Source organism: Panthera pardus, unplaced genomic scaffold, assembly GCF_024362965.1.
Source record: "Panthera pardus isolate Hobbes unplaced genomic scaffold, ASM2436296v1 HiC_scaffold_20, whole genome shotgun sequence".
NCBI lineage: Eukaryota > Metazoa > Chordata > Mammalia > Carnivora > Felidae > Panthera > Panthera pardus.
In genome coordinates, this window is record NW_026526766.1 from 72,884,237 (window position 1) to 72,907,216 (window position 22,980).

Here is a 22,980-nt window from a genome sequence, read left to right on the forward strand (position 1 = left end):
CTACTTCATTCTCCAATCTCAGGTTAACACCACTCTCCTACTTACTGTGCCTTCTTTAGTTCCTTGATTGTGTCATGTCCCTTTCTACCACAGGGCCCTTACACGTGCTGTTCCTGCTTTCTGCAGTCTCTTCCTCCCACTCCTGGCATTGAAGGCTCCTTTCCATTCTTTAGGTCCCAGTGTAAAAATTGCATTCTCAGAATCCTTCCCTAACCTCTCTATCTAAAGCAGAATAATTCCCCCTTTATTCTCTATTATAATAATAGAGAATTTCTTTTTTTAAGCACTTATCATACTTTTATAATACATAAATATTTGTCTGTCTTCCCCACTAGACTATAAGCTCCTTAACTCAAGAACCAAATCTGCCTTGCCTACCACCCTATCACAGTGCCAACCACAGAGCCTCTCACATTACATGACTGAATGAATAAGTGAATCAGACAGTCCACCTCTGAGGATGCGTTATCAGCCCTAGAAAAACCAGCGGCAACCTCCACATGCAGCCGCCTTGTTCTGGAAACCCTGCTGAGGCAGACATACCTGGTGTGCTGAGAACAGTGGTTGGGTCCGCCTGCTGCTCCAACAGCTGGAGAACCCGCCTCTGCGCCCCCTGGCTCCCTATAGGGAACAGTGGAGCTAGCGACATCCTCGTCTTTCTTGAGCTCTGGAGGCTGAGGCTCTTCTCCTGGACTTTCGGGCCCCGAGGCTAGTGGGTCCCCCTTCAAGAGGTGTGAAGTCAGGGACAGTCTCGCAGTGCTTTCTGGCTCCTCAACACAGGGATTTTCCAATGGGCTGGCAAGTGTCTCCTCGCACTCAGAGTCCACAAGTACAGGGCCCGGAGGCATAGGGGGAACGGAAGTCGGAGGCCCCAGAGCTCTCTGGGAGGGGCCACAAGTCAGTTCAGGTGAGAGGGACCCCTCTTCTATCTCTGAGAGCGCCTCTGCTTCTGAGGGCTCCGCTTCCCTTCCCTGTACCTCTTCCTGGGGAGTGGGGAGGACCCGAGGAGGCGGGGGGACAGCCTCCTGGACTGCCTGCTCCGGTGACAGTGAGGGGGACCCCTGCATCTCCCTGCTCAGGGGCGCTGGAGGCGGTCCAGCACTGCCTGAGACTGAAGGTTGCCGAGGCCGCTCTTCTTTCTCCTCCTCCTCTTCTTCACTGCTGCTCTGTCCCCTGTCTTGCTCGTGTTGGTTTAACAGCTGAAGAGTCACCATCTGTTCAAAAGCCAAGGAGGAGGAGAGGACCGCTAAGAGGAAAACAGCAGGCATTCCTATCACTTCCGTCCCTGGTCCCTGTTTACACAACTACTCATGCAGCTCAAATGACTTTGCCTCTTCCTCTCACAGGAGGCTGCCCTCATGTATCCAGATAAAAGTCACTCCAATTATCCTAATTATTGATGAACAGTCTGGAATACCTTTGAAATTTATGATCCCTTGGAAGGTACTTAAGCAACAAGATACCCGCTTCAGTGAAACAATCAACAGCCGGCCACACCTTGATGGTATTCATGATGGTCCCCAGAACAGCCCTGCCATTGTAAGATTCCTCCAGCTCGAACTCTCCCCGTAAGGACTGGAACACCTGGTTCATGATCTTCTTGACCTGTGTGAAGACATGAGGAGAGCGAAACAAAACTTGTATGCTGCCAGAATGGAGTGATCAAGGGACGCGTGTCAGCTCTAGAGAGGCGTTTGGAGGGCTGAAATGAAGCCTCCTGGAACCGATCAGACAACACAGCTGGTCACGAACTGAGACGCCGAAGGCTGTCACTGTGGAGGATGATGTTAAATAAGGAACCGTGTTGGATGGAAGGGCTACCAGGGACAGGCGAGCTGTGACACGTGTGCCCACAGCTGCTTAAATAGCATTTATTGCTGCTTCTTCCCACCATGGTCACCACCGGAGCTGCCGTGGGCTATGACGATTAGTGGTACCAGATGCTGGGCACGCTCCTCACTCTTGTAAATTAGAGGCACTTCCCTTATCTGTCAAAACCTCAGGATAGGGCCCTCTGGGCTTTGCCACCAAAGTGACGGGCTCCAAGGGGTTAATTTTTACTTAAGTCAAACAAGTGGTCTATCACTAAAGGCAGAAAATAAAGCTATCAACACAACACATTGGCCACATTCTTTCTGAATGCCTGCTACGCTCATCAATCCCCTGATACGACCTGGGCTGCTTCTTCGAAATACTCACCTTCTCTGAGGGGTCAGTGGCAGTAGCTGCAACCCCAGACATGTGGGACTTGTTCTCCAGGTCTTTGGTGTGCTGTTCATTTTGCTCTGTCAGGGCTGTGACCTGGGCCTGGAGGGCTAGACACTGCAAAACAACCAGACCGTGGCCATGGCCTCGGGAGCCTGCACTGCCAGATCCAAGTCAGGACACCCAGGAGGACCAGAACAATCCTAAGCATCAGTGTTAACCTCAGGAAGGTCTGCTGGTGTCCATACGCCCCGCCCACCCCAGGCCTGCTGACTCAGGGCATTCTATTTCCTCATCACTCAGCCTCAACTCACAATTTTGTCTCTGCTTCCCCAGTAAGGCCACTCGCACTGTTCTAACCAGGTCAAAAGCATGATGAGAAAAGGGGGGATGTAAGTCCAGGGACACAGACATATAAACACCAGTCATTAGAAGCAGCCTATTCACCTGCAAGACTGCCTTCATCACCTGTGGGTCCAAGATTTTCAACTAGATACTGTAAGGGTGGACAGTGACCTCCAGACGTGGGGACTTTCATACCAAGACCCTACCCATCTTCTAGCTCTGTCATTTTCGTGCCAATGAGTCTACCATACCCACGCCCCATCCCATCTGTGTGCTTCCGCCCAGGGTGTTCTGCCGCCTTCTTCACCTTCCCGAGGCCACTTGTCCTTCTTGGCTCTGCTCCCTTAGGCACTTCCTCTTCTGCGCCTCACAGCACTCAGTGCTGATCTGTGTCTGTCTCCCTTTCTTGACTGTGAGGTTCTCGAGGGCAGAGTCCTTTGTAAGCCCTTTCCCTAACGGTATCTGGAGTCCAACTGGCACTCAATAAAGATTTGCGTCATAAATGACCAAATAATGGAATTAAACACCTTCCAGAACACCAGTGCTGCCTTTTCTCTCTCGAGGTCACAGACCTGTCATCCCAAATCAGTAAGACTACTGACAGACCGGAGAATTGAGCAAGTGTGGTTTGGTTTTGGTTTTTGTGCTGGTAACATCTTTTAGGTTCAAAAGAATTTACGAGACTCCACGTGTTCACGTCACATTAACCGTGCTAAGCTGTCTGGCCCAGGAGAAACACCTACCTTTTCCTGAAGGCGGAGCAGCTCCTGCTGGCTGGCGTCTCTCTGCGCACACACTTCCTGGTACTGCAGCAGGTGTTCATCCTTCGCAGAGGCCAACAGGTGTTCACATTTTGCTTCCCACTGGGTCTGCAGCTCAGCCTGTACGAGAGACAGCTGCCAAGAGAATGGAATGACCGCATCCCGGGCGAGAGCCATCACAGCTAGGGAAGCCCATCTTTCATTAGGCAAAAAGAATAAGCTAACAGCCCAGACTTCATAGGAACACAACTATTTGAAAGACCTTGATTACTTTCAAAGTAAATGTACTTTGTAAACGTAGGGACGCAGATGTCATTGGCTGTCGGGAGTCTAAAAACTACTCCAACCAGATAAAGGTGTGACTGCCCAGCAAGGTTGCGAGAGGACAGGACCGTGACGTGATCACACTTTTCAGAATCTGGGCCCTAAACCTTACAGGTTCAGAAGAAACAGTTTTGTCAAAGTTCCCAGAGGTGACCAAACTGAGGGCACCAATTCACTCAACAGTTAGACGCACAAATATGAATTTATGAACTTACAAGGAGAAAGGTCTCTGTCAAATGGACTAGAGATCCAGGTGTGCCCTGCCACTCTCCCGGGCTTCCCCGCCTGATTTACCCAAGTAAATCCCTTTTTTCCAAGGATGATCATGTACCTGAAGGCCTATTTCCAAGTGCGTCAGTTTCCCGTTACCTGCTCTGCAGCTGCTTGGTCTGTGGACACCCGAGCCTTTTTCAAGAGCTGCCGAAGCTTGTCCAGTTCCTCCTGGTAGGACTTACGGATTTCATCGATCTCCTCCTCGGCCCGACAGCGCTCTTGAGCAGACTTCTTTTTCCTTTCAGAGAGGTTCTTAGGAATAAGAGAACCATCGTCAGCTCTGGCTGTTTGACCGAGGATCAATGCAGAAAGTGGTGATATTGGTGGTAGCTTTGGACCCTGCTGGGTCCTTCTGGAAACAATTCAACGTTAAATTTAATTTTCCTTCTATATTTAACATTCTCAGCTACTGGACGAGAAAAATTGTGACAAGAAGAAAGGAAAACAAGAATGGTTTTATCTACAATTCTATTAAGAGATGGTAAATATCTAAACAGTGTAAGAGCATAGGGAAGTGGACACTTTCATACCTGCTAGTAGGAAAATAAATAGGTATTCTCTCTTTGGATGGCAATTTAGCAGTCCTGTGAAAGGAATTTCAAAATATACACACCCAGGAATCTCACAAATTACCATTTATCTTAAGGAAGCAATAAATCATGCCCACAAAAACTGTGTTACAAGGGTGGTCACTGTAGTGGTATCTGTAACAATGAAAAACTAAAACAGCCCCCCCAAAAATCAGAAGGAATTAGGTTAAAAAAAAAAAAACTGATAAAATCAGAAGAAACTGAAAATGAAACCAAGATTTATCCCCTAAAAAGGAACCAGGCCACAAAGCCCTTACTAAAGAGTTTTATAGAAATGTCAGAAACAGTTTGTTCTTTTCATATTTAAACTGTTCCAGAACAGAGGAAAAAACCAGGAATGTTCCCATTTTGTTCAATGGGGCTAGTTTAGGCTGACCTTAAAATTTTAACACAACAAAAGATACTATAAATACTAAATAATATTTGTAACATCTCTGAGTGACAAAGGATGAACACCCTCAGTAATGTTTATAAATCAAACTAATATTACAACAGGAAAAGAGAGCAAAGGACATTAAAAAGAAAATTTACAGAAGAAATACAAATAGGTATTAAATATATGAAAGCTTTACTACTAACAAAAATACATGTTAAAACAAGACAGCATACCGCACCTATCAGACTATGAATATTAGAAAAATTGACATAAGCCGAGGTGGAAAGAATATAGAGAAACGGGCTTCCACAATGCTGGAAATGTAAGCCAGCATACCCTTCTTTGAAAATAATCTGGCAATGTGCATTTTAAAACTTTAGATGTGTAGCATTTCCTGTGATCTAGCAATTCTAATTCAAGCAATCAAGGTTATGGAAATGCTCAAATAAATTCACAAAAAATAAATATATAATACAAGGATGTCTACAGCAGCAATGCCTGAAATTGTGAAAAAACAGAAATATAAATATCCATCAACAGATGAATAAATAAATTATGGTATAACCTCACAGTAGACTAGACTACTATGCTGTAGTTAAATGGAATGAGAAAGTTCTCATTCTTAGTAGTACAATGTCCAGGATGTTAAAAAAAAAAAAAAAAGCATTAAGCATAATTATCTTATCGTTAAAAAATGATCCGTGTACATATATGTATGCGTAAGTGCAGGTGTACATATGTTTTATACACACAGAAAACAACCTGCACGGATAATCATGCGTTGTTTACAGTTGTTACCTCTAACGCTTGAGATTGGAGAGGAAAACAAGATAAATTTTATTTTTGATTTTATACTTTTCTGTCTTATTTGTATTTGTTACAATGAACACATGCTACTGTTAACATTTAAAGGAAAATAAAAATGTTTATTAAAAGCTGATCCTGGGGCGCCTGGGTGGCTCAGTCGGTTAGGCGGCCAACTTCGGCTCAGGTCATGATCTTGCGGTCCGTGAGTTCTAGCCCCGCGTCGGGCTCTGTGCTGACAGCTCAGAGCCTGGAGCCTGCTTCATATTCTGTGTCTCCCTCTCTCTGACCCTCCCCTGTTCATGCTCTGTCTCTCCCTGTCTCAAAAATAAATAAACGTTAAAAAAAAAAAAATTTAAAAGCTGATCCTGGCCACCTGGGTCCAACAGAGAAACTTTAGTTGTAGAACTCACCTTTTCCAGAGAATCCTTCTCAGCTCGAAGATCTGCCAGCTCCTCCTCCAGGGAGGTCACCTTGAGCTCCAGTTGTCTCCGGCTTTGCTTTTCACTTTTGAATTTGGACTGTGCTTGCTCAGAGGTTTCCTGGAGCTCTGGGATATAACGACAAATAGACTACTAGCCGCACAACCAGGGGCATCCCAGCCGCTCCTCCAAACCGCACCCCAAGGTCTCCCAATTCAACCACGTGAGCGCCTTCCTCTCACTCCCTTTGGCACCAACTCACTGACCAGCAAAAGGTGTATCAGGTCACGAACCAACACCCTCACCGACCCATGCTCATTTCTCTGTGTGTGTCACCTTCTCTACAAAATTGAAAGGAAACATTTGAAGCAGTCCGAAACCACTGGCGACATGTATCAGTGCCACAATCCTCTTTCAGTCATCGGCTCCACACACTGAACTGATCTTTATTTAGCTTTAGTCCAGGCCCTGTCTCACCGCCCGGTAAGATACTCCCAACCTTCTTGGTAGTTGGGACATTCTACCAAGAGTTTGCTTTTAAAGCACCAAACAGGGGGTAACCTGGGTGGCTCAGTCAGTTAAGCGATCGATTTTGGCTCAGGTCATGATCTCACAGTTGATGGGTTTGAGCCCCATATCAGACTCTGTGCTGACCGCCCAGAGCCTGGAGCCTGCTTCCGTCTGGATTCTGTTGTCTCCCTCTCTCTCTGCCCCTCACCCACTTGCAGACTGCCTCTCTCTCTCTTTCAAAAATAAATAAACATAAAAAAAAAAAATCAAACAGGGGCGGCTGGGTGGCTCATTCAGTCTCTTGATTTCAGCTCAGGTCATTATCCTAGGGTCATGGATGGAGCCTTGTGTTGGGTTCTGTGCTAAGTGTGGAACCTGCTTAAGATTCATTCTCTCTCTCTCTCTCTCTCTCTCTCTCTCTCTCTCTCTCTCCCCCCCCCACCCTCCCGACCAGCTCACACTATCTCTCTCTTTAAAAAAAAATAATAAAACATAAAATATCAAATAAATGCTCAAATAAAGCTATTTGTAATATTTCTTAAAAAGGTAACACCTCAAAGTTACATTTGTTGGGAAAATTTGAGACCCTTATGGCGCTTTAGAAGTAATCGTCCTAGGGCATCACCAAAGCAGAAAAGAAGACATCTGTACAACATTCAAATCTAAGACTGTCCCTCAGGTGCACCTGGGGGACACTCTAAAAGGGAAAGGGTATATCTTCAAGGTATCACTCTAATGACTGACATCAGTGTTTTTAGCTCTTTTCAGGCAAGCAAACTTTGCGTCTTCCCAGTTCTGCTGCTGCTCCAGCTATGCCCCACCCCCGGTCCCATCTGTGCCTTTCACATTTGTTCCTATATACCGAGGTGCATGAATCAGGTGCATGAAACACTCTGGGCTTCCCAAATCTTCTATTCAAGGCCCCGTGTCTTGAGCAGCACCTTTGTGCCAGGCATTGAACTAACACTAACTTGGAGAAAAGGACTTAGCGAAGATGAGCAAGACACCATCCTTGTCCTCCAGAGGCTTGTATTCTAGGAGGGAACACGGACATGTAAATCGTGCTGATCTAAGGCTAACTCTGATAATGTCAGAATAACGTACTTAGAGGTAAAGGATTTTAAAGGAAATCAAATGTTGTAGGAAAAAAAAACCAAGAAAGTTTCTGAAAGAATGAATTCTGGAGAATTAGAGGCAAACATTGGTGACAGCAGACACACCAAGTCCAGTGAAGAGCATGGAGGAAAAACAAGACAAGAACCACAGGATGGGTTGAAGCTGCAGCAGGCTGGTTAGGATGTCCAGAGCCAAGATGAACTGAGCAACATAAGAGGAAGTAGGCCAAGCTGGAGAGCCAGACTGAAGGGCTGGAGTCCACCCTCTAAAAAGAAGGCAACCGCCACAGGAAGCATTTCTTCCTTAAACTTCCAATGAGTCACGAGTTAGAGGAACCCATTAACTCAAAGGCACTGAAGGCAACACTGGCCCAAACAAAGTAGAAGAGTGGTGGCTGGTCCATCCAGACGGGTAGTCCATTCTTTAGTTGTCCTTTATGTCGAGCAATCGTGTAGGTTGATACAGGCCTACTTTCATTTTTGCCTCAGTCCCTCCCAAGCAAACTTCATGAGCGTCATGACAAATGGATGGGGAGGAAGGACACGGTTAAATTCCTTTTTATAATAATAATAATAATAATAATAATAATTGTTATTATTATTATTTATTAAGTAAACTCTACCCCCAGCGTGAGGCTTGAACTCACGACCCTGAGATCAAGAGTCACGTGCTGTTCTGAATGAGCCACCTAGGTGCCCCACACTTTCATTCCTGAAGTTTAAACGGCAAACGTCGCAGCCCCTCCACCAAGGACGCACCTGAGAGCTCTGCCTGTAGTTTGACGAGCTGGCCCTTGAGGAGGTCTGTCTCCTTCAAGCTTTCTGTCAGCTGCATCTGCAGCTCCGCTTCCTTCTTCTGGTGAGCGGTCACCTTCAGCTGCAGACGAGAGACTTGAACGGTGGCTGCTGTTAACTCTTCTGTCACCTTGGCCTGAATAGTAACAAAGTATGACGCCACTTCAAACACAGCTGTCCCTTGCCTCCAAGTGAGGACCCAACTGCACACACTCTGCTGACTGAACTGGCAGGAAGGGAGCTAACCCTCAACATGCATTAAACCGAAATCAAGCCTTCAATATGCGTCTCTGGTCCACGAATTCCCTTGCGGAAATCCGTCCTTAGGAAGCATTCAGCGAAATTACAAAAATTTTGCCACGAGATCTTCACTGCCGATTGTTTCCAGTTGCAAAAGAATGGAAAAATAAAATGCTGAGAAATGGGCTTGATGAAGCAAATTGTGATACATCTATCCTGCACGCAACTATCAAGAACGGGGTATGAGAGAAGACGTCGGGGACAGAGCCTACTATTAAATGTTACCAATCTGATACGTGAGAAATGGTATCCCTGCCCGTTTTCTAACTTTCCTAGGATAAACACGTATGTTTTTTGTTTTTTTTTAATAAGAAAAGGATCTTTTAAAATTTAAACTGAACGCCTTCAACACCGTCAACTTGTGAGTTTGCAGCTTCTCCCTAGAGGTCCTGACCACTGGCAGTATTACGATGGAAAGTTCAGCCACATGAGAGCAACTGTGCTGGGGGTTCTTGGAAGAACAGAGCTAACAAAAGAAGGAAACGTTTCAGTTTTTCTGAGGGCTGAACGTATTGCAAACGGTGCCCTGGATTGGCCTAAGGGAAGCTACGTGTGCGTGCTCGAGTAACATCTGGCGAAACCACAGTGATTACCCTGGAGAGCCCTCTAATGATAGTCTATGCAGTACGCGTGATGATTAAGAGGACGGTCAACGGAACAGAATGGTAAACAAGTGACAAATACCACAGTCTCGTCACCTGAACTGATGTGCTCCCATAAAAGTGAGGAGAAATGAGATAACAGGAAAGGCAGTGAACAGTTGCTCGGCTGGTGACCAGTCTTGATTTTGGACAGTGAAGTATTGATGTGGTTGGACCATCTCTCCTATACTATTACGCTGCTACTCCCGTTCCTCCTCCTGTACTATCTACTTGTGCATTTATAGTTGTTTACTTTCTTACTGTCACTTGTCCCTTCTTATGGTATTCACTGCACCCCTGCAGATTTAAGCTTTCCAAAGCCTTTACTGGTTTTCTAGCTTATGTTTAAAATTTTTTTTTTAACATTTTATTTATTTTTGAGACAGGGAGAGACAGAGCATGAACAGGGGAGGGTCAGAGAGAGGGAGACACAGAATCTGAAACAGGCTCCAGGCTCTGAGCTGTCAGCACAGAGCCCGACGCGGGGCTCGAACTCACGGACCGCAAAATCATGACCTGAGCCAAAGTTGGCCGCTTAACCGACTGAGCCACCCAGGCGCCCTTCTAGCTTACGTTTAAAACCTGATATTCTGGGGGCACCTGGGTGGGTCAGTTGGTTAAGCGTCTGACGTCAGCTCAGGTCATGATCTCACGGTTTGTGGGTTCAAGCCCCACATCAGGCTCTGTGGTGACAGCTCAGTTTCGGATTCTGTGTCTCCCTCTCTCTCTGCCCCTCCCCTGCTCATGCTCTGTCTCCCTCTCTCTCTCTTTCTCTCTCAAAAATAAATAAAACATTTTTAAAAGTTTAAAAAATAAAATGAAATGAAATAAAATAAAATAAAATAAAATAAAATAAAATAAAATAAAATAAAATAAAATAAAATCTGATATTCTGGCTCTCCTAAAAGTGGGGGAAATAAAGCAAATTAAAAGTGTATCTAAAATAAAAAGAAACAGGCTATGAATGAGTATTGAGAACCCCCTGACAAAGACTCTCTCCTTGACCAAACTTCAGTCAGACTCCTCTGAGCCCCTGACCTTGGCCTCCCATCCTGTCTGTGGCCTGCCCAGCCTAGTTTTAGCAAGAGTCCTGCTATGTCCATTCAGAGACAACCCCTGTCCTTGATATCTGAACAAGTTCTTCATCCTCGACCTTTGGTATCTCAGTCCTTGGCCTGTCATTAGCAAGAATCCTACTAGGTCAGTTTAGCCAAGAATCCCCCTAACCATGATGTCTCCTCTGAGTCATTTTCTGGCACTGACCCTCACTCTGCTCCTTAGCTATAAATCCCCCATCTGTCCTTACTGTATTTGGAGGAGCCCAATCTTTCTCTCCTTCTGCAACAATACTGAATAAAGTCTTCCTTACTATTTCAGTAAGTGCCCAAATAATTTTTTCTTCTAACAGTATGAGACCTTTGGAGTGAGCTCTAAGATACTTATTTTTGCTGTGTGGTAGCCTTAGGTTTTTACCTGTTAAACACAGAGGACAATGGTATCTAGAACTTCCAGAGAGAAGAGGGGTTTTCATCTGCCCCAAGAAGAAAAAAAGTTTTAGTCACTGCCCTGCCACATGTGGCCTAATGGGACCTGAGCTCACACAGCACCCACAGAGCATCATGTCTGTCTGTGGCTCGAGAGTTCACAGATATCAGAGCGAGGGCCATTCACAAAGGACTCACAGCAGCTAAGACCACTGGAAGGGCTGTACGTCCCTGGAGGGGAGGCAGTGGGATGGGTGGTCCCTCCCTCACCAAAGGACAAGCGAAGTCAAAGGTCACTCAAAAGTTCTTTTCAGCTCAGGGCCTTACCTAGAAAGGCCTGTTAGAAGCATGAAAAGCAATACTTTCACCCAAACACACATGTGTGCGCAGAGGAAACAGTGAAGGGATGAGTAATAGGAAAGGAAAGAAAAGGCAGGGAGAACCAAGAATTCAGAAAAACAAGTAAAAAAGAGCATTCAAGTTAGAGGCAGGAAAAGGTACCAAAGAAAAATGGCAATTTTCCTTTCCAAAAGGAAAAAGGACATAGCTGACTGGAAGTGAGGCCCTGAGCAAGTCTCTGACTCTCTCTGGGTCGCAGTTTGATCCTCTGTAAACCAAGTGACCTCCGACAGCTCTTGCATTAGTCCAGGGTTTTATGTGGAAATACTAACCCTGTCACAGAAAAAAAAAAAAAATAATAATGATTAATTCCATTTACCAAATATCCACTGAGCACTCAGCCAAAATTTTCTGAGCTGCGTTTGAAGGCAGAGAACTGTCTCCAGGGATTAAAGGACCTCAATTATCTCCCTTTAGGAGAATTTTCACAGGGACGACTGCTAAGTAAGAAAGACGTGGAGCAAAAGACAAGCGGGGGAGATTCAAGCCTTGAAAGTTTCCCTGGAATAAAAGTGGCCAAGTGAGGCATGTGGTTCTTGGTACCCGCCCACCAAGCCCTGTGATCCTTAGTCCAGGAGATGCTCTCCGATGTGCGGAAGCAGGCAGGGTGCCTAGAACCTGGTGGGTACTTAACATACTGCAGCTGCTACCACTGTTATTATTACTAATGTTTCTGCTCTTACAGACAGAACATCTACCAGTTATAGGCACCGGGCCAGACATTTCTGTTTATCAATACAAATCACGTGGGTGGATTAATAAGCTAACTCATGGGGTTGGCAAACCCTGACCCACGGGCCAAACTGGCCTGCTGCCTGTTTTTGTAAATAAAATTTTATTGGAACTCACACACACACCCCCATTGATACTCAGCATGAGAATCACATGGTGAAATTACTAAAAACAAATGTGCCCAGCTGCCATGTCCAGAAATTGCCGCAAAAGAAACCACTAACAAGAGCAGGGTCCTTAGCTGGCTGTGCATCAGAATCAAAAGGAGGTTTTTAAAAGTTCAGATTTGGCTTTCGGCTAGATATCCTGAATTAGAATCTCAAGATGAAGTTTAAGAAAATGTATTTTTTAATCAAGCATCTCAAGGGTTCTGAGGCAACCAGACTAGCATTTGGGAACAACTGATCTAGAAGTTCTAGTAATCATTTTAGACCTGAATAACAGGTCTAACAGCTAGACCAAACAAGTTTGGGTGTCCCTGCCAGGCCTATGGATTAAACAAGAAAGAAAGGAAAAGAAAAGAAAAGAAAAGAAAAGAAAAGAAAAGAAAAGAAAAGAAAAGAAAAGAAAAGAAAAGACAAGAAAAGACAAGAAAAGAGAAAAGAAAAGACAAGAAAAGAGAAAAGAAAAGAAAGAGTAAAGGAGAGAAAAAATAAAAGTAGAGGAAGGAGAAGTAATAAAAAGTATGGCTAATGGGAGTGGTGAAGTGACCCCAGTACTGTTTGGTGATGCCAATGTCATAGGCTGCTGACCTTGACCCAGGCCAGACAAGTCAGCCACAACAAACAAGGGATGTGGAAAGTAACAGTGAGGAAGGACCGGGATCAGGATGGAATGGGGCTGTGCTAGGCAAGGCACTGCTCATCAGAGGCTAAGAGGTTGGAGATATTTCTTCCCTGGATACTATAGCTAAGAGAACACAAAGAATGAAAAATTACATGAGACGTAAGTAAGGAATCCTCATCATGAGGAAGTGGGTAAACTCCACAAGGTTATCAAATGCATTCAACTCAACTTTTCAAGTTTCCAAGAAACATTCAAATAGAAAAGGTAAACCATTTCTTAAACTTGAGGTAACAGACAATGGGGTCAAGGGCTCCCAACTGAGGAATGGTAGCCCAAACAAGGAGGAATCCATGCCGGATAAACAGTACTGCCAGAGCAGAGACAGGAGGAGTGAGCTTCCGAACCAGCCCAGCCCAGCCCAAGGCCCACTAGAGTCTTGCTTATAGCTACTCCAAGAACAGGTCAAAATTCCTACTCCTGAACTGACTAAAGCCAAACAGCAGTACTTCAAAATGCTCCAGCAGACGCAGGTGAAGGAACAAAGTAACCAACCTTAAATTTCACCATAGTGTTTGTTATGTGGCATAAGAATTTTCTATTGTGTCAACAGAATAAATTTCGTTTTCTAATAAATGGTGTAATCCTCACCTTAATCAAATTACTAAGATCAAGGATAGTTTTTCAGTCAACCCATTGCAAAGCATATTATAAAACAGAAGTCTGGACGGTGGATATACTAAAATCTGTTGGATGCTTTCTAGTTCTTTTCCCAATGATGGCAAAAACGTTTGCTGAAAAGTAGATCGGTAAGTCCGTACACAGGACCACTCCTGAGCTCTACACATCCTGATGGGCTTTCCTCTCCCTTGTTACTTTACCTTCTCTTGTTCAGCATGCAATACTCTTGCCTGTGTGTTTTCTGTGGCTGTCTGAAGCGAGTTGTTCCTCTTCTCCATCATCAGGTTACTCTGCTCAACATACCTATGAAATAGGGGAAAAGACATTTATCGAGCACCGAATGTATACCGGGCACAATCAGTGCTCACAACATTGCTCTACACTTCAAAAAACAATCTGAAAGCACTTTTGTTTTCCTTAGATCTGCAGTAATCAAGTTTGGAGGTAAGAACCAGGGCTGGAGGTATTGCCTTGCATAATGAAGAGAAGAGGAATTGGAAGCATGTATGGTGAGGGGGAATGAAAGAGAAAAGAGGAAGGAAGAAAAGAAAGCCCTTATCCCCCCCAAATCCCCCCACAAGTGGGAATCAAAAGACCCTAGAAAAGAGAAATATGGAAGAATGATTCTTTAAGTGAAATGCTATATGCTGTGACATGTTCCCCTGACCAGCCCCCTAATATCTTCAGAAGGATCTAGAAAAATTACACAATGTTTGGGCTTTATATGGAAATCAGTGAAGTTCTCATTGATGAAATAGAGTCAGCCCACACAAAAGAGAGAAGAGTTGACAGTATTCCTAAGGGTTTTCTACGTATTAACACCACTTTTACAGATGAGAAAACTATGGCCAAGAGGAATAAATAAATACACAAAGCCACGCAACAAAAGAGCAGAGCTTGGATTCAAACACAGGTTTGCCTTATATCACAGCCTACTGTGCTCTTTCTACCAAAATGCCTCTCAGAAAACAAACAGTAATTCACATGACAGGCAGGAAACAAATAGCAGAAGTACACATAAACTACACTAAACAAACATGCTTATCTAACTTGGGCATTTACAAATGAAACCCTCTGTCCATCCTAGCCAGTGCCCCGTACCTGTCATTACCTCTGATTTCGTTCAATTAGTTCACTAATCTTGTCATTCTGTTCTTCTATGCGACTACTCTTTTCGAGGATCTCTTGTTTCAATCTTTCATTTTCCTAAATTCAAAATATATGATGTATAACTTGAGCTTTTAAGAGAAAAGTGCCAGAAATATAAGGGAATCAGCTTGAACTGACAAGTAACACTGTTATAAAATTTGAGATTAAAAAACTTATGTCCATAAAGAACTTATGTCCATACAGATATAATATTTAAAACATCAAACCACACCTGATGAATACAAATCACTATGCCCAATAGATTAAACATATACATGGACATAAAATGAAGCAAAATTCCAAACTACAGTCTAAAGAAAAGTTTTCTTGTGACTCTATATTGATGAGGCACTTGGACTCAAATTAGGACATAATGGATTTTCCAGAATTTCCCAACTCAGTGCAGCATTTATCACAAGCTCTCTATCTGTGCTGCAGAGGTTTTAAAGCGTAGTGCATCCTGAAAGAAAAGGGGGCAAGACCCGCAGGCTGTGTTCTCTTCTTGATCCCTCTCACCTGAATAATTCGTTGGATGTTGCCCATAATCATGCTGGTTTCCATTGTAACCGACATGCTGGGAAGCAGCAGGGAATTGCCAGCACTGTGCTTCTGTAACTCTTCAACCTACAAAAGGGGGAAGGACTTTGTGAGAAATTTTTAAATGAAGAAATAAAACTTACCCAAGATCTGACCACTTTTTTGAAGAGTTTCTGAGACAATCTTGAACATAAGCTAGTTTTCTTCTGCCACCTGGATTCCAAAATAAAAACTAACCTTCTAGGAAAATAACTACTAACTACTAGGAATACAGGAAACCAAGGAAGAGTTCACCCGTAGTCTTGGTTGCTCCCTATTTGCACCCCCTGTTCATTCCCCTACTTTCAACACAGCCCCAACCCTGACTCAGTCACCTTGGTCATGAGATGATCCATTTTATCAGCCACTTTGCTGACTGCCATTCGAATTTCAGTGTTATGTTGCCGGGCTTCAGTCATGAGAAACGAAGCCATGTCACTGGATCCTAAACAGACATAAGCCAAAAAGAACCTTATGAAACTGGAGCAGAGGAGACTGTATGAGGAAAAACCAATAGCTCTTGCAGCAAAGGAAAGAAAGAAATTAACATCTCAAAAATACTGGGAAATGCTGTAGGCGATTCACACTGTCAGGAGAAGATATAGAGAACACAGAGGAAAAGGGCTCCAAAGCTAATAGTAAGCTATGCTCCTGCAAAACGCATTGAGGGAGACAGTCTGGTCCAAGGGCACAAGGATGCCCACTTTGGTCTGCCATAGCACTAACAGCTCAGATTACTTCTCCACTCATCCAAGTGCATGCCAGGCATCGTACCAGGTACCAGGGATTCAGCAACGAATGAAACCTGGTTCTGCCCTTGGCGAGCTCACAGTCTGGTGGGGAGACTCACATGAAAACAGATTATTACAACAGAGTGTTTTAAGTGCAAGAGATGGACCATGTACAAGGTACAAAAGGAGCACAGAGAAAAGCAAAGATTAACTCTTTGGTGACACATATACGCAGTTCTGTCTGTGGGAGGAGAGAAGGTAGGGATGTTAACAAGCAGGGAACATTTCACAGAGGAGAAGAGATTAGATGGTTTCCCAGATGGAGAAGGGGCAGGGCTCCAGACACAGTAGCATCCATGAAACCCTTACCACTCCGGGACCATAAATTATGTTATAGGATATGCTGTCTTCTTCTTACCGCTGTCCTAAGACAAGCTGCGGAATAAGAAGGTAGGATAGCATTCCAGCTATTTAGGTTTTAGTTTGTGTTGGTTTTTAAACATAAAATTTACATTTCATTTTCTTTCGTTTTTTAATACAAAATGTACATTTTATTGTTTTATTTTTTATACCAATGAGTTTTTTATAGACACTTGTACATGCATGAAAGATACCTGTAAGTTACCCACGTAACTGTTAACAACAGTTTCCCACGGTCAGGGATATTAATGATGGAGAACAGGAAGTTTTTACTTTATACTCTTGTGTTGACTTTTTTATCAGAGCTTATTATTTTCATAATTTAAAAATGGTAACAAAGTAGCTTCCATTTGAGATACTGAGTACCCCCAGTCACCATGCTTTCTCACAATTTTCCCCAACATGTTATTCTCTTACAGTTTTCTATAAACTCTACAGAACCACTCTGACAGAGCAATGTAAAAGGGCTAGCAGGAGAAAATGCAAAAACAAAACAGAAAGTGGGCATGACAGGTTTTTTGCGGATGATGGAAACGTTCTAAAATTGGACTGCCGAGAAGGTTGCACAACTCTGTAATTTTACTGAAAAAAATCCTTGATTTATGTGAGAGAGAGAGAGAGAGAGAGAGTAGGGGAGGGGTGGAGAGAAAGGGAGACACAGAATCTGAAGCAGGCTCCAGGCTCTGAGCTGTCAGCACAGAGCCCGACGCGGGGCCTGAACCCACAAGCGGTGAGATCATGACCTGAGCCAAAGTCAGGACGTTTAACCCACTGAGCCACCCAGGCACCCCTCTCAAGAAAGCTATTTAAAAAAAAAAAAAAAAAAAAAAAAAGGAAGAAATCTATTGGAGTGAATATGAAAACGGGCTGGCGGCGGGGGGAAGGGGAGCAGAAGATGAGAAACCATGGGGTCCGCTCCCTACCTTGAAAATGGGGAGACTGAGAGAGCGGTGTGGGGTACAGGGGCCGCGCGGGCTGCAGCTGGGAGGTGACGGCTGACGCGTGGGGATAAGCGTAGGTTTGCATACCTGCATAGGGCTGAGAAAATGCCAAGTTATGGCCAGTTTATAAAACATTCACGTCTTTCTTTTCTGCTTAATCTGTCTTTGATGGCATAAAGAGATTAAGCTGGAAGGAGACGCAACCTTGTTAAGGGTGGAGACAGAGTAGATCAAGTTCGGTACTGGGTAGGCACTGCAGCAGGAGAGTTATCTGTGTCATCCAGTGGTGCGTGATCACTAAAGTCCTGCCCAGAAAGTGAGGGAAGTGTGTCTCAGGTCACTCCCCAGTCCTCTGGCAGTATGAATTTAATTAAGTAGGGATTCATCTCCCAGCCACTGGGCCTACTGATGGTCTAAGAAATTTTTAAACTAAAGAAACATGGCTGAGGCTTCACTGGGGTCACAGGACAGGTATTCATTGAGATTTCAAAGTAAATCCACCAGTCTCCAAAGGATGACTCTTCCCTGCTAGATTCTGATGCTCTTGTGACCAAGAGCTTTCATTTTCTCCTGAACTGTGATCCCTTCAGCTATAAAATGAAAATAACTCCACTCAGGGTGGTTGTGTAGACTAGACAAAGTGATATATATGTAAAGTTCCTAACAGCTGGTAAGTTAAGTGCCTGGCAGATAGGAAATGCTCAATAAACAGTAGCTTTCATTTAAATGATGATGGTTATTCTTCCTTGAGTTAAGGAAATCCAGTTCATTTCCAGGGATAGATAAACTACCTACCCAGCCATTATTAACAAAAAACAAACAAAAAACTCAGGCTATAGGATAGTAATTGTCCACTTGGCAGTGGGGAGAGGGCAAGTTGGGCCTTTATTTCACTCTTGACATACCCTGTCCCACCAATGGGGCCTAGCTCACCAGCCATCACTCCCACCCTTCCACTATGGATCACCAAGGAAGTGAGGCCCTCTTATTACTGGGGGTATGTTTTATCCACCAAATATGTCAAGGCAGTAAAAAGAATCCACTGTCCTGGCAAATGTCAGCAGAGGAGACAGACTGCTGTCACTGCCTTCTGTGAAACAGAATAAAACTTACTTTAGGAGATCTCTTTTGGAAGATAACTAGAGAAAGAGTCTCCATAACTCCACCCTCAACCTACAACAGTTCTGCTAAGTACAATGCAAAATGTTAGCCTATCAGCTGCTAGATAGAAAAGAACACAGAGGACTTGAATACACCCTTCAAGGAGACATGTGCAAAGGAAAGAAAACAAACACTGACTGGGCCTTTACCATGTGCCAGGCCTTGTACCGGGTGCTTTGCCTGTTCTCACATTTCTGCTTTACGACAAGCTGTAAGGTAGGTGATCCTTTGTCTGGTTTAGAGATAAGATAGTGGCGGTTCAGGAAGGGGGAGAGTGATAAATTCTGATGGGGGGAATCGCTACGGTACAATCTGTGCAGGAAGGTGAAAAGACACTTACAAGAACCTAGTAAATTACAGCTTATAACTGATGTGGTTTAAAAACCTTGTTACCTGAAAGGACTGGGCATTTCCAGACACAGCTGAGTGGGAATCGAGAGATGCCACTTGCATTAAGGCAGCAGAGGGTGCCTGGAGTCCAGAAACAGATGGCTGAGGTGCTAAGATAAAGCAAAAAGTTTTCACCATTATCCATCCTGCCCTCCTTGGCAGAAGTCTGGCCTAGAACTTTACATGCTACAACACACTCCGGACTTGACCACTGTCCTCATCTACTCTCCTGAAACCAACTCTACTGGAATCTCAGCAACGGGCTGGCACAAGGAACCTGGGAGTCTCAGGCACATGTGACTCAGACCTATGGTCCCATCCATCAGCTGACGGGAAGTACAGAATTACATGCAGGGGGGTGTCTCCTTAGCTGAGTGCACACTTCCGAAACTGGCAATATCCCACAGCAGGAGACACAGCAGGCAGACCAAATCCATCTCCAGGGCTGAAAGCGCCCCACCCAGGGACAAACTGACAAGTTTTACACTCTAATCCGGTTCTCAATACTAAAACAATGCAGCCTAACAATGTAAGGAACAGGGATGATAACTCTGGTGCTGACTTAATTCAAGGCCACAGAGCCAGAGAGGTTCCTTACCTTGTGAGGTCATCTGCGGTAGCACGGGATGCGCTGGCTGGAGAGAGGGCTGCATGGATGGAGTTGCCACCGGCTGTCCAGCTCCTTGCACAGTGTTCACTTCCTGAAACAGGAACAAACATTTTGGTTACTATGTATTGGGTCCTTAAATGAAGACTGAGGCTGATTGTCTACCCTAAACCTGCTTACCCCCAGTGTTTTTAGGCAAAGAAGAGGAAGGAAAGGCAAGAGTTTAGGGTGTGGGCTGTGGGAGATCCCTTCCCCCTATAAATCATACCAAATAATTAAATAGAGTTAATTTCTTCAAACATTCTAAGTTGTTGATATTTTAGGGACTAAAGCAGCTGTAGTGACCACTCTCCAGAATGTATCATTTTCCAAGCGAGCAGTTACCTTAAAATTGACCTAGTGTGTTCCCAGAGAACAGGGTTCTCTTGCAAGGAAACCCGGGGAACAGTATAGCCTCTCCTCTTCTGCCAAATAATCCCCACAGACCTCAAGGTACTCACTTAAAATCAGACAGATTGGGTTCACTGAGTCTCTTTTTAGAGTGTTTTCCCCCATTCTTTCTTTTCATAAAAATCAAAGCAATGTTGGTCTCTACTATAATTCTAAACAAAATTATCTTCTGAACATTTGCCCAATTCGTACAAGGAAAAGACAAACTTGGGGCACAAAATATGGTGACTGTGATCTGCTATCTTACAGCTCGAAGGGTGAAATCTCTTTGACATTCTTTTACTTTAGAACTTCCCCTTGTCCCCTCATATTCTCAAAAATGTATTATGCATTTCTGGAAAAGTATGACAGTTTCACATCACTGCAGCTCTAATCCACCTAAATGTCTAACAACAGAATGAAAGGAATTTAAAAAATAGAGCTAACAGAACACTGAGTTGCCTTTGAAGAAAACAATGCTTTATTTATTTATGTTAATTATATTATTTACAGTGAGTACCTATAACAAGAGGCCCCAGAAATCCTATCCTCCTTTAAAACATTAAATCTACTGAGAGCCTGGGGCACCAGGGTGGTTCAGTTGGTTAAGCAACAAACCCTTAATTTCGGCTCAGGTCATGATCTCATAGTTCATGAGTTTGAGCCCCATGTGGGGCTCTGTGCTGACAGCATGGAGCCTGCTTGAGATACTCTCTCTGCCCCTCCTGTGTGCCTTCTTTCTCAAAAATAAAGAAAGAAACTTAAAAAAAAAAAAAAAAAAAAAAAAAAGAACTCTTAAAAAATTTTGAACTTCAAAACTACTTAGAGCTTTGCCAGGAAGAAATAAAACAAAATGATGAAAAATAAAGCCTATTTTGGAAAATTTTTTCAAGAGCATCACCTTTGCTTTGTTTTATATCAAAGTCAAAGAATCCTAAAAATCAATCTGTTATGTGTTTCAGTTCAACTGAGAGAGGATGATATTATTCAATAAGGACCTGACTAACAGGAAAAGAGCTAAGTTAGAACTAAGCTACTTTCATATCATACACCAAATTCCAGGTGGAAAAAATTTTAGATCAAAATATGAAATAATACTTTTAGAAAACACATGTGATATTTATAATATCTGAAAGTGAGAAAGCTTTCTAAACATAATGTCAAAACATAATGTCAAAGCATAATGTCAAAAGCAAAAGACATAGGGAAAAAACTGATACAATTCATTGCAATAAAATTCTTGAAATTCAGGGGTGCCTGGGTGGCTCAATTGGTTAAGCGTCCGGTCTTGGCCCAGGTCATGATCTCTGCTGTCAGCACAGAGCCCACTTCGGATCCTCCAACCCACCCCCCCACCCCGCCCCGCCTCTGCTCCTTCCCTGCTCACTTTCTCAAAAGCAATAAATAAAAAAATTAAAAAAAATTTTTTTAACTTCAAAACAACCACACCATACACAAAGCCAAAAGACAAAACAGTGCGATCCTCAGCAAAAGGTAATGTCAGTGGGAACACCAACATGTCCGAAGAGAATCTCGACATTCAATCAACCAATATGAATTGAGCATCTTTCATGGTTTGGGCACCATGCTGCCTCAAGCGTCGTTTTTACTGACAATAGAGATTCTAGAAGAAGGCTAAACTGACTACTTAAAACTTGCCTGTTCTTGTGGCAGATGTATGAGATTGCTTCCATTTCTGAGGGGAAGTACTAATCACAGTGGAAACACATGTACCAATACTAACCTGCATCGTTTTGAATATAAGCTCTCCACAGGATTCTGGGTTACAGGCAGAAAAAGTCATAATTTTAACCAAAAGGACACAAGGTAGAAATATTAGCACTATTCATTCTAACAGAGACAGGGGGTCATACCTCAATTTCTGAATCATTGGAATCCAGCTGTGGTGGAAGGATGGGCAGCATGGGCTGGCCCATTTTAGCCATCCGAGAGATCAACTTAGCTTTGACTGTATCAGGATTCTAAAAAGAGAAGAGAGTCACAAAAATCACTATAATCAAGGCTCACTACTTTAGTCCTATGTCTTTGGCTCTTAACTCAAATCCTTCAGTAAGCCCCCCTGCCATGTTGATTTGAAACTATTTCTTCTACAAAATAAGAATTAAATATTTCTTGCCAAAGAAAGCACACACGGGTCACAATTAATAATAGCAGTAAAAAATAATTCCCTGTATGTTGGAATGAACACAGGGGTTCCACATGTATTACCTTATTTCAATCAAGTCTCCCACCAGGTGTAATTCTTCTCATTTTACAGGTGAAAAACTATATACAGATCAAGGGAAAGAGGCATTGTAGATGACAGTACCCTCTGAAAACCCTGGGAGAAATTCAGCAAATAGATGTTCAGAAAAGATTTGGGGAAAGAAGGAAACAGGAGCTCTTTGTTCCAAATTCAGGTTCATATAACTCTGACTTGGCATTGACTACACACTAGTCCCTGTGCTAGAAGCCTCTATATCTGTTCAAGTGCAGCCTTCAGAGTGGAGAGTACATACCCTGAGGGTATATATGATGATCTATTGGGCATAAAAAGAAATGACCATAACCTCTATTTTTGGATTATTTTAAGCGGTTATAAACATAAGATATTAAACTTATTTATTACAGGGATGGACAGTACTTTATACAATTTGTAAACAGATATATATTGGGTGCATGTTCTCATTTTTTTAACTGATCAGAGGGACATAATCAAAGAAAGCCGGGCCCGTCAAAAGAGGACTAGATATACCATATCCACACAGTGGCATAGCCCGATCTAGAGATTAAAAAAAGAACGAGGAAGCTTTCGGTATGCTAACACGGAAAGATACTGTTACATATACCATAATGTAAAAAGCATGGAGGACAACACATATACTATGCCATTTTTTGTGAAAGGATGGAAAAATAGGATATACATTCCTATTTGTTTGCAGCTGCATTAAAAACATTAAAAGAATATATATGAAACTAATAAAAGCAGTTACATAAAAGGAGAGGGAGATGGGATGGGGTAGATGGGGCTAGGGG

At 43.4% G+C, this 22,980-nt stretch overlaps 1 protein-coding gene across 3 annotated transcripts in view; it reads right to left on the reverse strand.

The window, feature by feature from the left end:
* Positions 1 to 22,980, reverse strand: part of FKBP15 (FKBP prolyl isomerase family member 15) — a 56,723-nt gene that overhangs the window by 3,256 nt on the left and 30,487 nt on the right. The window contains exons 12-26 of one of the 3 annotated variants that reach the window (XM_053908196.1): positions 21,819 to 21,926; positions 19,507 to 19,609; positions 18,912 to 19,018; positions 17,340 to 17,454; positions 15,601 to 15,710; positions 15,206 to 15,313; positions 14,652 to 14,746; positions 13,765 to 13,843; positions 8,485 to 8,650; positions 6,092 to 6,228; positions 4,005 to 4,160; positions 3,294 to 3,446; positions 2,200 to 2,322; positions 1,498 to 1,605; positions 544 to 1,214 (exon numbers count right to left, since the gene is read on the reverse strand). In XM_053908196.1, the coding sequence (XP_053764171.1) occupies positions 544 to 1,214; positions 1,498 to 1,605; positions 2,200 to 2,322; positions 3,294 to 3,446; positions 4,005 to 4,160; positions 6,092 to 6,228; positions 8,485 to 8,650; positions 13,765 to 13,843; positions 14,652 to 14,746; positions 15,206 to 15,313; positions 15,601 to 15,710; positions 17,340 to 17,454; positions 18,912 to 19,018; positions 19,507 to 19,609; positions 21,819 to 21,926 (2,339 nt within the window). Of the gene's footprint in view, positions 1 to 543; positions 1,215 to 1,497; positions 1,606 to 2,199; positions 2,323 to 3,293; positions 3,447 to 4,004; positions 4,161 to 6,091; positions 6,229 to 8,484; positions 8,657 to 13,740; positions 13,844 to 14,651; positions 14,747 to 15,205; positions 15,314 to 15,600; positions 15,711 to 17,339; positions 17,455 to 18,911; positions 19,019 to 19,506; positions 19,610 to 21,818; positions 21,927 to 22,980 lie in introns of all 3 variants that reach the window. The other 2 variants (XM_019454122.2, XM_019454120.2) reach the window with 2 other exon arrangements.